Raw genomic sequence first — 15853 nt, 5'->3', positions numbered from 1 at the left:
TCACACTTTTGAGACTTCCCAACCCAAGCCAGCAAGATGCAAAACACATTTTATTTACAAAAACTCACCTAAGAAATAGTGTAGGGGTAGCAGGGGCATGGGGGTGGTTGGGTCCTGTCTGGGCCAGAGTTTAGTCATGTCAGCCCTGCGTGGGAGAGGGGGTGTGGGGACAGGGGGTTCGGCGTCTACCCCCCCCCACCAGTACTGATCAGAGCGTTTGGTCCTGGCTGGACCAGGGCAAGAAGGGAGAGTGAGGCCAGGCCAGCGTCTTCAATCCCAGCGGCTAGGAACCCTTCACCTTGGTGAGCAACCTGTGGTGGGAACGGGGAGGAAAGAAAAACACAGAAAGCTGGGGTGGGCTGGCAGGTGGACGTCCCCAGGGTTAGTAACAGAGCCCATGTGGAGAGAGCGGGTACCCTGGGTCAGAAAGCTACACATGGACTAAATAAATACAATATCTTTATTTGGCATTGGGTATCCTGACATTTGTTCATTACAGTTCCTTAAAAAAACAAACCAAAAAATCAGAACAAATTAATCAAAAATAAAGATCCAACGGCCCTATGTACATATAGCAAAGACAGCCCAGGCATTGTGCATGCACGCGCACACACACACACACACACACACACACACACACACACACACACACACACACACACACACACACACACACACACACACCCCATATACACCCTGGGAGACAGTTAAGGGGTCAATAAGCTTTGGGGAGTGCAGGGGGCAGGTTCCACATTTCAGCAATTTAAAGACACCCCTCCCCATGAAGGGTGCCTCGTATAGCCAGTGGGGTATCATGAGTGTGGCTGGCAGCTTTATTTTTCCTCTCAGGGTATCTTAGAAAATAACCCTGCATCCAGCAACTGACAGTGTCTTAGATTCCATGAGATTAGGCCACTTCAAGGACCTCCCTTCTCCATTTTTCCCACACCCTGGATCATTCATCTGATTACAACACAAACCCCCAAATCGCAAACAAATGGCCCCTACTGCACCCTCCCCTTGAATGGGCTGATGCAAAAATCTCAGCTGTCGCCCCCCTTCCTCTCTCTCTGGGTGCTCACAAGAGGCCCATTTTCAAGTCCCTGTGTTAGGGAAGCTGCCCCAAGGCCACAAAAAGAGCTACTAATATGATCCAGTGTGGTTGTCCGGGAGGAGAGAAGGCCTCAAGCTATCAGAATCGGAACCCCACACATAGGCATCAGTCATTACTAAGGAGTTGTAGGATTTTTGTCCAATTTGTCCCTACAAAGGTGGAGGGATTGCTGGGAGGGACTCTCCCAGGCATGAGACACAGGACGCCTCTGGCTGAGGGGGGCAGACAAAAAAAGCCTTGAATAACAACACCCCCAACCCGGTCCCCAAAGAGGTTAGACTGAGACAGAGGAGGCAGCTCTAAAAACCCCTGGCTACAAGGAAGGGTTCACGTGATGCCCTGCCCTAGTCCCACAGGCTTCCAGAATTCTCGAGAACCTGGAAGAAAAGACCCTTCCAACCCCATGGGAGCCAGGCCCCGGTGGCAACTTGGGTCCTGCAGATGCCCAACACCCTCCACCCAGTGTCCCTCCCTGTCTCCCCCCACCGCCACCGCCAGCCCTCACTTCACCAGCACTGACTTTGGCAGAAAGGGCTCCGTGCTGACGTCTCCACGGTGGGAAGACAGCTGCGGTGGCGGTGGCTGCCCCGGAGGCTGCTGGTGAGTGCAGGGCCCAGAGGTGGAGGCAGACGCGGAAGCTATGGCTTTGGCTGCACCTCGGGGCAGGCTGTAGAGGTAGACGGCACCGATGACCAGCCCTGCACCAAGGGCAAACAAAGGGTCCACGTGGAAGCCAAAGAGGCGGATGGAGGCAACAGTGGACAGCACAATGGACAAGGAGGTGGCAAAGCCCTTGAGGATATTGTCGGCATACTTGACGACAACAGCCACCAGTAGCCCGCCGAAGGCCTGGTTGAGCACCACGCCCCAGACAGCAGGCGTGTACCCGAAAAAGAAGCCGCGGTGGGCTACAGCGGTGCCCTCGGCCCACCAGAGCCCCACCAGGCCCAGGGCTGTGCCGAAGAGGCCCAGCTGCAGGTTGCGCAGCCACACGGAGCCTGAGCTGCCTTTGAGGATCTTCTCAAAGTAGACACCTGCAAATCCCGAGGACAGACAGGACGCCACGACAGCTGCTAGGCCCGCCCCAGGGTTCTGATCCAGAGGCCGCGGGCTCCCACCGCCGGCTTGCTGTGCCTGGACAATGGCGACTCCGGTGAAGAGGAGCAGCAGGGAGGCCCACTGCAGCCGGGAAAGGCTGCGGTTCAGCATAAGCACGGAGAACAGTGCCGTGGTCAGGATCTTCAGCTGGTACGTGACCTGCGAGTGGCATGTGGAAGACACTGAGGGCAGCTTCCGACCCCCAACATGTACATGTGGGGGACGGCACCCACTGTGGGCCCCCAGGCACAATGGAGGGACAGGGTGGGGTAGATAACCATAAAAACAGCAAAAATATCCAGCCACTGGCCACTGACTGAGATGCGGCTAAATAGCTCTGAGGCGCCTCCCAGAAAGCACACAGGAGGATGGCTGTGCAAGGACGTCCTGGGCCACACCCAAGTCCACATCCCAACCCCATGTCCTAGCTGTGTGACGAGGGACAAAGCACTTGCCCTGTCTGAGCCCTGACATACCATCTGTAAATACAACTGATGTATGTGAAGCACCTCACACAGCAGGTAATGAATGAATGGTAAACATCCTGATGAGGGAGGTCTTGATAAGGATGTGTTGATACAAATGAATCAGCCATGAAAGGACGTCAGTAAACATTTACATAGAGCTTACTATGTGCCAGGTGTGGGTCTAAGCACTTCACATGAATTCGTTTAATCCTCACATATGAAGTGTGTTATTGTAATGTCCAATTTAAAGATGAGATGGAGAGGTTACGTGACTTGCCCAATATCACACAGCTGGAAAGTAGCAGAGCTGGGATTTGAACCCAGGCAGCCTGGCCCCAGAATCCAGGCTCTTTAACCATCTTAAAGGTTGCTTGTAAATAGCCTAAAGCTTATCCATCACCAACCAAGGGCTCTTCCCAGATATTACTTCTTTTAGTCATCTCAGTGAGTAGCTACTATTACCATTTCCATTCCCAGTTCTCACAGATGAGGAAACCGAGGTTGAGGAAGATCCAAGGACATTCTGGAGGAAACACAGCCCCCGCTCTCTGCAGCCCTCCCTCCCCAACATCCTATATCCCCCACCCCAGCCAGTTCCTGGGCTTGGGGCTCACCTGGAAAGTGGCAGCTGGCAGGTTGGAGATGGCAACATACTGGAGGTTATTCTGCAAGGTGTAGATGAGAGAGGGCACTGCGAGCTTGAGTGTGTCCACATACTGCACCAGGACAGCCTCGTGGAGGAAAAGAACCAGGTGCTTCACGTTACCTAGGTGGAGGGAGGAGAGCCCTGTTTAGCGCTGACTTCCAAAGATGGGGATCCTCTAAAGGACAGGACTGGGCCTGGTCCTGTGTCTCCCCACCACACTCCGACTCCCTGAGGGCTAGAATGAGGTCTGCACTCTCGGTTTCTCTAGAGTACAAACATGTCTCCAGCAAGCCTTTCGGATACTCAGTCTGAGAATCACAGACCATATTTCACTCATCTTAGAGCCCACCTCCCTGGCACAAAGTCCCAGGGCAAGCACTCAGTACAGTTTGTGCAATGAAATAATCAGCACTAACTAGGAGCTTGTGAAGTAGAAGCTCTAGGAGTGTGGGTGGAAAGCTATTTACCAAGCAGAGGGAAAGTTTTAGACTCAGCTTTTATTTTTTTTAAAGATTTTTTTGATGTGGACCATTTTTAAAGTCTTCATTGAATTTGTACAATATTGCTTCTGTTTTACATTTTGGTTTTTTGGCCGCGAGCCATGTGTGATCTTAGCTCCCTGACCAGGGATCGAACGAACCCACATCCCCTGCATTGGAAGGCGAAGCCTTAACTACTGGACTGCCAGGGAAGTTCCTTAGACTCAACTTTTAGACTTTTCCTAGTTCCTTCCTAGCCTGAGAGCTGCCTGAGGGCAGGGGCCATCTTCCACTTGGCCGCCTCCTTCTGTCAGCCCCACACACACCAAGCATTTGCCCCTGTCACATGGAAGAATGCAGGCTTGACTCTAAAGCAGAAAGTCTGGTTGGGACCTGCTCCAATCAATAAATGAGAATAATTTCCTATATAATAAGACCTTTGCAAATCTCACCCCACTTTTTTGCAGTTCATCTTTTAAGACTCATCTGAGTGTCCCTCCTCAGGGAAAACCCCACAACCACTGCACAAGGTTACTGCAGGAACTCCTGCTGATGCTCATTCACAAAACCCTGCCCTTTCCCTTCATGGCATTAATCCCAGGAGTGAGTAACTATCAACCTCTAACCCTTTACCCAAATTCCCTGGGCCCAGGGGTTTGGGTGTTCAAGAATGTCCAGGTGTTAGAAAGGTAACACGGCATATATGCTATACATTTCACATAACACACACAACGTATATGGCGCTGCACACCGTAATCAAGCACATTCATATTTCTGCAGTGACCCGTGGACACATTCACACCAAATGAGAAAACTAAAAAAATAAAACGGGGGGGGTTGCTGAAATTGTAGATAAGAGATGAAAGCTGTGATTAACCTGTAGCTATTTGTTTCTCCCCATCTAAAATATCAGCCCCCTGAGGGCAAGATGCACGTCTGCATCGCTAACATGTCCACCTCCACAGCCAGAACATGGCCTGCCACACAGTGTTCACTCGAACCGTCTCAGACTCAATCTAGAACAGAGCAGATGAGTTCCTAAACTGCTGCCTCCCAGGGCCCTGGAGCTAATGAGTGGGTGAGAATGCTTTCTTCAGTGTAAATACCTAGGGCAGAGCTGCATGCGAGGCCTTTACAGAGAAATGACTGGGCAACATTTTAAAGAAGGCCTTTGGGGAGGTGTTTAAGTTAGTAAATAAATTCAACTTATAGGAAATATAGAGGACAGAAGAACATGTTAAATGAGACCAGTGGGAGGCACTCAGCAAAATCCAGGCTACCCGAAGTCTACAAGACAAACAACCTTATGTCTTCGAGAAATTAACTGCAGAGAGAAAAAAAAACAGTTGGAGGGGAAACTAGAGGCTAGCCGACCTAGAAGACACCAACCAATTACAAAGCACTGACTTTATATAAACCTGATTCAAACAAAATTTTTAAAACTTTTATGACATTTGAGAAATCATTACGAATTTGAACACTGACTGGATATTTGATTATTTGATTAACTTAAAACATTATTGTTAATTTTTTGATGTATGATTTCTAGCAGTCATGACTGATTGAAGTCATTATTTTAAATGTACCGAAATATTTACTCAAGATAATAAGAGGGAATTTACTTCAAAATAATACTTCATGTGGGACATACTTCAATATAACAAGGTGGGGCTTCCCCGGTGGTGTAGTGGTTGAGAGTCCGCCTGCCGATGCAGGGGACACGGGTTCGTGCCCCGGTCCGGGAAGATCCCACATGCCGCGGAGCGGCTGGACCCGTGAGCAATGGCCGCTGAGCCTGCGCGTCCGGAGGCTGTGCTCCGCAACGGGAGAGGCCACAACAGTGAGAGGCCTGCGTACCGCAAAAAAAAAAAATTAAAAAAATGTATATATCAAGGTGCAGGAGTAGGTAAACAGACACATAGATTGGTAGTGAGTGGATAATCACTGATGCTGTTTAATGGCAGAGTGGCCACGAGTTGATCATTGTTGAATCTCGGTGATGGGACATGGATATTTTACCATTTTATTATTTTCTCTGATTTTGTGTTTGAAATTCTCCATAATGAAAAGTTAGAGAGAAATCAATAAATCATCATGTAAGGGTCACCTGCTACCTTATGGGCACAGACTGTCTCATTCCTTCAGTGTTTACTGGCCAGCTCCTGGGGAGTTAGGGGTATAAACATGTGGATGCAGCTACTCATAGCTGGAGGTACAAGGCAGCCAAGCCACACTTACACAGTCCCCAGGCATTTTCATAGACACAGAGATAATCCCCCAACCAAACCCTCCACGTGGGAGCGGGTACACACACACACACACACACACACACACACACACACACACACACACACACATACACACACTGCCACCCACCGACTCCAATGCAGCCCCCCTCCCTGCAGCCCCTCTCCCTGGCTCATACCCCTCTTCTGTGCGAAGAGCAGCAGCAGGCAAGTGAGACCTTTGAGCACTTCAGCCATGACCACAGCAGTGGTGGCAAAGAAGCGGTCCCCAGGCAATGTGCGGGCATAGCGGATGCTGAGGATGAGGGAGGCATTCTGGACCACCAGCACAGCTAGGGATATGTATTTGAGGCGCCGGTGAGCTGTGGGGAATGGAAGGAGTAAGGGGGAAGACGGGGTCAAAAGCTGCTGTGGCATAACCACACTACCACCCTCCCCTCTCCTTTCTCAACCAGGATCCTCCTAGCCACCGCTACTTCCTCCTTCTGCCTGCCTATCCTGACCCAACGTGAGTCTCATCCCTGCCAGCTTCCACTGCCTCAGCCACAGGCAGGAAGAGCCAGAAAGGGAGAAGTGGGCCTCTCCCTGTCCAGCCCATACCTGGAATCCTTGCTGAGGTGTCAGGAAATGGGTGGGGCAGGTCCTGGACACCCACCTCAGCCCTCTCTCTCCCTCCCCTGAGTGAGAAGCAACCCTGCCCTGGGCAGAATACCAACTGCATCCTCGACATTTATTGAGTGCTTACTGCGTGCCTATCATTGGGATAAGGGATTTATATGGATCACCTCAACAGACCCCTACATGGCTCTGATCTCTGAATGAACTATCAGTGTTCCCATTTTATGGATGAACAACCAAATATTTATATGAAATGATGGTTCTATTTAGTGAATGATTGTCTCATGTGAAAAACGATACCCTAATACAAGGAATGAGACCACTGTATATAAGGCATGTCCATCCCTTAAGGAACGTTCTCTCATCTAAATTATTCCATTCCCTTACACTCAGAATGGTCTCTCCAACCCCTCCCGCCTATGATGACTGATTCCTCCCTGCCCCAGAATGGTCTAACAAATATAAGAAATGATTCCCTCACTGTCCAAAGGATTGAACCCCATGTAGTAAATGGTTACTCCACTAAGAATGGTCTGGGTCCCTTAACGATATAAGGAAATATTTCCCTATACACCAATCATCCTCCCACCACCGCATACCCCCACCCAAGGAATTATCCCTTGTCCTGCTCACACTCACAATGAACTCTCCCTGTTATAAGGAATGGCCTGGCACCCTCAGAACGTCCTTTCTCCGCCATATAAGGAAGGCCCCTCCCACTGCAACTTACAATGTACTATCTCCCTCAGGAAGGGACCCCTAGAATGGTCTTCTCCCCATATAATGGACATCCCTATCCTCAAAACATTCTAAGTCATATAAGGAAGAACCTGCCCCACCCTAACTCACAATACCCCTGTCCCTTTACAAGGAAGAAACCACCTCCCTCAGAACAGCTCCTCCCTTCTGTAAGGAAGAACTCTCCTGCTCTCAGAATGGTCTCTCCCTTGTATAAGGACGGACCCCCACACACACTCAGAATGGTCTTAGTGGTCTTAGCCTCCCCAAAAGGAAACACCCGCCTCCAACTCAGAATGGTCTCTACTCCCCATTTGCAGAAGGGACCTCCCCATCACCCTCAGAATGGTCTCTTCCGCGCCCCCAAAACACACGTCCTCCTCCCACCCTCCCACTCCCCACACATAGGTTGGTCCGTACGGGATGCTCCCTCTCGCCTCAGTGAGGAACCTTTCTGACCCCCCCGCGATCCCACCCCCCGGCCCGCCGCCGACTGCTCAGCCACAGCCTGTCTCACCCGCAGTCGTGGTCCCAGGCTCCAACATCCCTGCAGAGACCACCCCTGGCCCGGCCGCCGCGGGGGAACCGCCGGACCCCACCGCTGCCATGTTGGCATCTGCCTGGCCCGTCCCCTCGGCAACAGTAAGCCACTTCCGTGTCCGTTACTTCCGCTTCCGGGACCCCGGGGTGGGGATGGGGCGAGCGAGAAGCTTCCCAGAGCGGTGGCTCTCCTCGTTCGCTCCTGAACGCTAGTTTAAGAGCGGTCTCAGGATTTCCAAATTCCGTTGAGATCCGGAGGCAGGGCACGCAGCCGGCTCAGTCTCCCACCGTCTTTACAGAGCCTCTTTAGCCCACTCCCGTTACTAAACCCGCCCTCATCTTCTTTGACCCCGCTTTCCATATCGCCCGCCCATTCTGTCTCGTCTCTTTGGTTCCGGTGTCTGTCTCCTGTCTCGGCTCTTTATTGCCACCTTCTGATGGCACCGCCCTTTCTGCATCAAAACTCCTGGGTCCTTCCGGGTTGGACTGAAGTTCTTTTCCCTTCTGCCGGCGAGGCCAACCCCCGCCCCCTGGAGAGACAGCGGGCATCTGGGAGGGAAGTGAGACTTTGAGGGAACAGGGCAGGTGAGGGTCAGGCAGGTAAGCGAGCAGATAAAGGCAGGGCAGTTAAGGATATACTAGTGAAATGGCACAGGAGAGTTCAGACTGAGAAGGGAGGACAAGTGAGTCACCATTAAGAATGGAAAAGTGAGAAGTGGGTAGGTAAGCCAGTAGGTGAGAGGTTTACAGGTTAGTTGTTTTTTGCCACGCTGCCTGGCTTGCATGATCTTAGTTCCTCGACCAGGGATTGAACCTGGGCCACCGCAGTTAGGACTAGCACCTAGTCCTAACCACTGGACCGCCAGGAAATTCCCTAGGTTAGCTGTTGAAGAAAGGGCAAGAGAAGGTACAACTGAGGTCGGGACAAGTGCAACTATGATAAAATAGGGCAGGGCAGGTAAGTCAAGAGTTGAGGAAGTTGAAGTGAGCGGGATGAACAGGTAAGAAGACAAGGAAGAGGTGAAAAAGGTAGAGGCAAAACAGGTGACTCCACCTTGGACGTTATTAGAAAACAAGGAAGGGCTAGAAAGATTCCTGTCAGCGCTCAACCCCCACCCTGCCCTCACCAAGCCCCAGAAAGGGCTTTTCTTCTCCCATGGGGAAGGTATTTCCTCCCCTGGGGTTGGGGGAAAGGAGTTTTTTCTGCCTCTGAGCTGACCATCTTTGATTTGGGAGTGTGTCCCAGACATCTTCAATGTCTATGGTATCTCCAAAGCAGCCCTTCTGCACATACGGGGTGCTACATAAGAGCTGAGGGGAAAATCAAGTTTTTCGTTCACCTTAAATGAACCCATAAAAGATCTTCAGGATGGCACCACAAGACTGAGGCTTCCCGTGGGCAGAGAGGTCCAATCCATCTCCCTCTTGGCTCAGCATTCAGTAGATGCTCCACGAATGCCTCACCACATCTACAAATGGCCAGTCGCTTCTGATTCTATTACATTTATTAAATAGTGGGTTTCCACACATGGCTTTTTAAATAATCCAGGCGGGGGAGAAGGAAGAGGAAGATACAGTTGGAGCTCTCCTTCCCCAATACATAAGTATTTACATTTCAGCAACTGGACAACCCTGGCTCAGAAGGAGGCAGCAAGAATCAAAAAAAGGTGGAGGGTGGGGCCCTAGGAGAACAAACAACAAGACATTTCCCTCACCCCATCCCCCCAAAAACCATCCACCCCATCCTAGTGGACTCTAGTAGTGTCCATCTCCCATCCCCTCCCAAATCATGAAAGTGGGGTTTCTCCTCACCAGAATAAGAGCACTTGGGATAACAGAGTAGGGTCCCCTCACACACACAAAAGCCCTGGGACAACAATAGGGCTTACCTCCCCCAGAATAAACAACCCTGGGCTGAGGTAGGCAAGCAGCTTGACTGAATATGGGACCCTAGGCTAGGGGAAAGTGTCCCTTTGCTAAAATAAGAGCCGCTGGGGTATTGGAAGGAAAGCACCCTTGCCCAAGTCAGAGCATTTAAACTAAGTTTGTGTGGTGGTAGCAGGAGGTGCCAGTGTAGGGGTTACTGCTCATCAGAATAAGAGCCCTGCAGGCTCAGAATGTAATTTCAACCAAATAAACACCCTTAGCAAAACAAGAAGCAAAGAAGGACCCCCTCCAGAATAACAGAGCATACGTTCTTGGGAGGAAGGCTCCTTAGCAGGATTGGGATAGGGACTAGGTAAACTTGGCTTATGTCTTCTGACACCTGATCCCCAATCTCTGACCCTAGTAACACTGGATTTTTAATGACCTGTAAAACCAGATCAACAGATGTCCATCTATCCCTGTGGCGTGGCCATGGGATGGCTATTCCAACTAATGGGGGCCCTGGCCAGGACTAGGGCAGTAGGGACCAGGCCAAAGGGGTGGAACTCCCTTTGGGAGTGTTGAGGGATGCATCCTCAGCTGGTGTCTGCATCCAGGGGTCCAGCAGGATCTCCTCCAGTGTGGGTCGGGCAGAGGGTTTGGGGGCCAGGCACCGGCGGATTAGGGCACAACAGTCTGCAGATCAGAAGCACACAGGAGATTAGCAGTGAGTTGGGGGCACCAATCCCTGGGAGGGATGAAGTCTGGTGGGCTAGGGTGGGTGGGGCCTCACCTGGGGAGACGTGGGCAGGGAAGTGGAGCTCAGCCTCCAGAATCTCCTGGTCTCTCTCAAAGGGAATGTCCCCACATACCATGTCATAGAGGAGGATACCCAGTGACCAGACAGTGGCTGGGAGTGCGTGGTACTGATGACGAGAGATCCACTCCGGGGGGCTGTACACCCTTGTCCCTGCACATAAGCCACAGGTTAGACCATTCTCTGATAATGCCCTTCTCCCATCCCACCCTCCCCAGGAAGTATGGTTGCTTCACTAGAATTAAGAGAACTCACTGTATGAGCAGGGTCCCCTCACCAGAATAGAAGCTCAATGGAATAAAAGCACTTAAAAGGTACAGTAGGACCTCCTTACCAGAAAAAGAAGACTCAGGATAATAACAGGATCCCATCATCAGAATAAGAGCCCAGAACAAGATCAGGGCACTGTCAGAAGATGGACTTATTAGAGAGCAAGGCTTGAAAGCCCCTAAAATTAAAACTCAAGAACCTTATAAAGGTGTACTATAGATCAAGGGTTACAGGATACCCCAGCACTGGAGGTCAAATGTCAAGAGGCCAAAAAGATAAAAGGTGAAAACTCCCCCCACAGAGATTTAGGGAAGCCTTACCATCAAAGTCAGTGTAGGGTTCATCATGAAGCAGGGCGCCAGAACCAAAATCAATGAGTTTGGCACAGCCCCGGCGGAGGTCCATCAGGATGTTCTCATCCTTGATGTCACGATGGACAACTCCACGGGCATGGCAGTGCCGAACAGCTGCCACTACCTGGGCAAAGAGACAGCGGCTTCGGCCTTCACCCAACGGGCCCTGCTCTGTGATGTAGTCAAAGAGATCCTGGGCAGGCAGAGGCCGCTCAAGGACCAGCATGAAGCCCTCTGGTGTCTCGAACCAGTCAAGCAGGCGGATCACACCAGGGTGTCCACCACCTGCACCCACCTTCCATAGCAGTGCCACTTCCAGTGGGCATGTGACTGAGTCTGACTGGGGGGGGGAAGCAGGGAGAGAAAAGAGAATACAGACATCAGGCTAGCAGCTTTGAGGCTGACTTCTCGCCTGAACTTAAATCATAGCTCCTCAGCCTCCTGACTGTGTGGCCTTGAGCAACCTGCTTCCTTCCCTGGGCCTCAGTTCTCTCATCTTAAGGGCTTAAACTCACATAGCCATTGGGAAGGTGATTCAAGCTTAAGGCTATGGGGTGGGGAGGGATAAATTGGGAGATTGGGATTGACATGTTAGCACTACTATATGTAAAATAGATAACTAATACGGACCTACTGTGTAGCACAGGGAACTCTACTCAATACTCTGTAATGACCTATATTGGGAAAGAATCTAAAAAAAGTAAAAGTGGATATATGTATATTTATAACTGATTCACTTTGCTGTACAGCAGAAACTAACACAATATTGTGAATCAACTATATTCCAATAAAATTTAATTTTAAAAAAGCCAAAGCCTTTGCACATCTGGCATGTAATAGGAGCTCAGTTCATTTTTGTTTTTGTTTTTGGCTGTGCCACTTGCAGGATCCTAGTTCCCCAACCAGGGACTGAACCTGGGCCACAGCAGTGAAAATGCCGAATCTCAACGAGTGGACCACCAGGGAATTCCCTCAGGAAATGTTTGAGGAATAAATGAAGGTGGTTCTTAACAAAAGGCCTTCAGCAGAAGCAAGTGATAAACACTATTATGTAGTAATTTATCTGTTTTGTCCACTGACATCTGTAAAGAGACTAGAATAGTACCTTACACACAATGTTGCTTGATAAATGTTAAAAATGTTTTAAATAGATAAAAGCACTTTATAGCGTAGAATCTGACGCAGTTAGCACTCAATAAATACTATTATTGTGTGATGGTTTGTCTGCTTTGTTCATTGCCATAGCTCAAACACTAGAACAATGCTTGGTAACAGGGCAGAGCTCAATACATAGTTGTTAAATAGGTGAAAGCAATTAGTAGAAAAGGACTAGCACAAAAAGAGCTCTCAATAAATGTAATATTTTGCCAAGTGCCTAGAATTGTACCTGGCACGTTCTAGGTGCTAATATACAGTTGTTAAATAGCTAAAAGTGATTAACTGCAAAGGAACTGGCACAAAGTAAGAACTCAATAGTGTCATTATGTGGTATTTTGTCACTGTCACCAAGCATCTAGAACCGTGTTGAATGAAAATACTTAGTGGAAATTGGAACACAGTAAGCTTTTATGACGAAGCAAAGTCTGAGGCATACAGTCGGTACTCAATAAAAGGCATACATGTTACTGGTCACAAAACCCGCCCCACTCTCGAAGCCCTGCGCGGGCACACGGACTGCCAGAAGCAGCCTTCCTGCCTGAGCTGGGGCCCTCTGCCGGCCAGTGCACTGACTTGCACAGCCGCAGACAGGTTTTCTCACGGTGATGAAAATTCCGCTACTGCGCAGGGGCACCTTCTCCCTCTGGGTCCCACAGCCTGCTCAGGCACAGTTTCCCCAGAGCCCGCCAGGGGGCGCTCCCGCCCCTACAACTTGCCCAGACCCGCCCTGTTGTCCATTAGCGCTCTAAAGGCAGAAGAGAAGCAGCCACCGTCACCATGGCAACCAATGACCTCTGCCCCTCTTTCCTCACCAGCATGCCCTGCGGGCAGCCCCTGAGGCAATGTTTAGAGGCTGAGAAAGGAGGGTGGGAGGGGAGAATCCAGGGCTCTAGGGGAACTGGGGTGAGTCAGAACTGTATGGAGGTGTGGATATCACCACAGGGGAGTAAACATGGGCTGGTAGGAGTGTTCTCACCGTTACAGGGCCCAAGGAGTTATACAAACCATAGAAAGGCGAAATCCATCGTCAGAGATGGCGTCGCCAGGTCAAAAAGGACTGCAAAGATACTCACCCAGGGGGACCAGCCCAGCACGCGATTCCGGGGGATCACTTTGATGGCCACCTGAAGAAGCGGGCTGAGGTGAGGGAGCCAGCACATGACCCTCAGACCTCTCCCGGTCTGGACCCTCACCCTAGTCTTTCTGGTCCCAACCAACCACTCCACACCACAACCCCAAATGAGCTGGTGCTTCTCCCCTGCCTCCAAGTCTCCAAAACCAAGTACACCTCTCCCACCATCTTTGGCCCTGGGCTCTTCCTTCTCAAGGCTTCAGGACCCCTCACTCCACGTGACGAGTTCTGAATTTCCTAACACCCCAAGCCCTCGATCTTCCCATCCAGCCCCAGGACACCCCAACCCTGTAGGGGGGGTCCTGGTCCTCACGGCTCCACCCTGGACACCTGCCTCCAAAATCCCCAAAATCTCAACTCTAGGTCCCCACCTTCCCACATATATACACCTCTCCTGGATCGCAAGGTCTAGAGTCCTCACGACCCGCCACTCTCCAGTCTCACTCCCTGGACTTCCAGAATCCTTGCCCTGAAACACCCCCTTCCCACACATACCCACCTGGACCGCCACACACACACACACACACACACACAGGCGCGCGCACACACACACACACACACACACACACACACACACACAGGCGCGCACTCAAGACACCCTCAGCAACCCGGATCCCGGCCCTCATGACCCTACCACTCGCACACTGTAGGCTCATTCCCTGCTCAATTAGCATCCCAGCCCCGGGGCTCCCGCCGCTGCCACACACACCTGGCCCTCCCAAGACCCTCGTGGTGGATACCTGGAGTCGGTCTGTGACGCGATGTCCTGCGAAGACGGTGCCAAAGCCCCCCTTACCCAGGAGGGGGCCGAGTCGGTACTCGGCCTCGAACGCTTCCCGATCCTTGCCTCCTACGCAGGCGGAGGCGAGGAAGTCAGGGTGGCGGCGTGCTGAGGCCGGCCGCGACCCTCTCCCCCTCCCCCCGCGCCGCCCTCAACCACTTCAGCCCGCCCGGCCTGGTCGCGCGGTAGGGGAGCCTCTCTCACCTGGCGGCGGCGTGGGGGCCATGGGGGCCACCGGGAGCCCCTGCAGAGGCTTAGTCAACATGGAGGAGGAGCTGCGCAGATTGAGCCCGCTGAGCCCGCAAGGCGTGGACGCCCGGGGCAGCGAGGCCGGTGAACCAGGACTGGGGGGCGCCAGGATGGAAGGTAAGGAAACTGGTGGCCCAGAAGAGCCGGCAAACAGCGCAACCTTAAGATTCGCCGCGCGCGCCAGCCCCGACGCTACTGAGACAGGGCACTAGCTTCCCGAGAGAGTCGCCCCGGGCGACGGCCCCGCCCACTTGGCTTTGATCAATCCGGACGCAGCACCTGCTGTACCCCAGCCAATCGGAGCCAGCCCTTATTTGCATGCCACCCTAACGTTTCAAGTACCCCCTTATGCAAATACATGCCCGGATCTTCCGCGGGGGCGGGGTCTGCATGCAAATGAGGGGGCGCGTGCGAAGAGGAAACTGGTTTTGGGAATCCCTTTTGCAGCAAGCGCGTTTGTTTTGGTTGTTGCGCGGAGTTGTTTTTATATATGTGTCTGTATGTGTATATATAAACTTAAAAAAAACCCTGCACCGCCTCCTTTCCTAGGAAGTTGGTTGGCCGCCGCTGCCTCGAGATCAGCGCGGAGATAACGCCAGGCCTTCTAAGGGTTCTAAGAATCCCGGCCTGTGGTTATCCAGGACCCTGTCTCCGGAAGGGTGCTCCTCAAACCAGGACCAGAGCCCTCTAGGCGCCCGGCGGCCTCCGCCCGGAAACTGAAGCCGGGGATCCTGGAAGAACCTGTTCAGCCGTCAGGGAGGGCTAACCTCCCTGACAACCACCTCAGGGGAAGCGCTGGTCCAAGGCACCGTTCCCATGCCCGGAGGCCACGGCCTGTGGGGTGTTTGTGGAACCCTTAACGTAGACAGACCTGGCTAGACCCAGCCATGAACCCAGTCAGCAGGTCTAGAATCTGGAATGGCGGGGGGGGGGTTTCTTGGGGTTGGGAGCAAGCCAGAGTAGTGGTGGCTTGGGGTGTGCTTCTGGATGAGAGAGACAGGGGCTACAAGGGCTCGGGGAGGTAGTAAAATACCCTCAGTCACAAATTTGGGAAAAATAGGCCTCATGCTGCAAATGGACAGACATGCACTCCAAAGACACACACACAGAAGCAGCATGTGAGAAATACACAAACACATACGGCCAGACACATTCACATGAACTTGTCCTAGACACACATGTACATATGTACTGTCACACAGAGGCTGAAATCTACTGTCAGGCAGGCATGCTGCCAGAAAATTATGTCCCAGAATGACACCAGAGATGCACTGTTACAGA

The 15853-nt window shown here is 51.8% G+C and overlaps 2 protein-coding genes across 5 annotated transcripts; both read right to left on the bottom strand.

Annotated features, from left to right (window-relative positions):
- Nucleotides 1-32: 32 nt before the first annotated feature.
- On the bottom strand, nucleotides 33-9300 carry SLC35A2 (solute carrier family 35 member A2). Of its 4 annotated transcripts, XM_060138039.1 has the most exons (6): nucleotides 7924-9300; nucleotides 7685-7709; nucleotides 6651-6718; nucleotides 6230-6412; nucleotides 3294-3445; nucleotides 517-2371 (listed from the first exon to the last, which is right to left on the bottom strand). In XM_060138039.1, the coding sequence occupies exons 1-6, from the start codon at nucleotides 8012-8014 to the stop codon at nucleotides 1616-1618; spliced, it is 1275 nt and encodes a 424-aa protein (XP_059994022.1). In that variant the 5' UTR covers nucleotides 8015-9300; the 3' UTR covers nucleotides 517-1615. The 4 variants fall into 4 exon arrangements, with proteins under 4 accessions (XP_059994020.1, XP_059994023.1, XP_059994022.1 ...); XM_060138037.1 differs by lacking the exons at nucleotides 6651-6718; nucleotides 7685-7709 and adding an exon at nucleotides 33-311 and having other exon boundaries at nucleotides 1635-2371; XM_060138040.1 differs by lacking the exons at nucleotides 6651-6718; nucleotides 7685-7709 and adding an exon at nucleotides 33-311 and having other exon boundaries at nucleotides 1635-1781.
- Nucleotides 9301-9433: 133 nt separating this feature from the next.
- PIM2 (Pim-2 proto-oncogene, serine/threonine kinase) lies at nucleotides 9434-14777 on the bottom strand. The gene is made up of 6 exons (XM_060138041.1): nucleotides 14528-14777; nucleotides 14283-14392; nucleotides 13484-13534; nucleotides 11220-11592; nucleotides 10606-10782; nucleotides 9434-10508 (listed from the first exon to the last, which is right to left on the bottom strand). Exons 1-6 carry the CDS (start codon nucleotides 14586-14588, stop codon nucleotides 10345-10347), a joined length of 936 nt encoding a protein of 311 aa, XP_059994024.1. The 5' UTR covers nucleotides 14589-14777; the 3' UTR covers nucleotides 9434-10344.
- Between the last annotated feature and the right edge of the window lie 1076 nt (nucleotides 14778-15853).

This window comes from Lagenorhynchus albirostris, chromosome X (assembly GCF_949774975.1).
Source record: "Lagenorhynchus albirostris chromosome X, mLagAlb1.1, whole genome shotgun sequence".
NCBI classification, from domain to species: domain Eukaryota; kingdom Metazoa; phylum Chordata; class Mammalia; order Artiodactyla; family Delphinidae; genus Lagenorhynchus; species Lagenorhynchus albirostris.
Note: the sequence above shows the minus strand (reverse complement) of the source record. Positions and strands in the feature narration are given on the sequence as shown.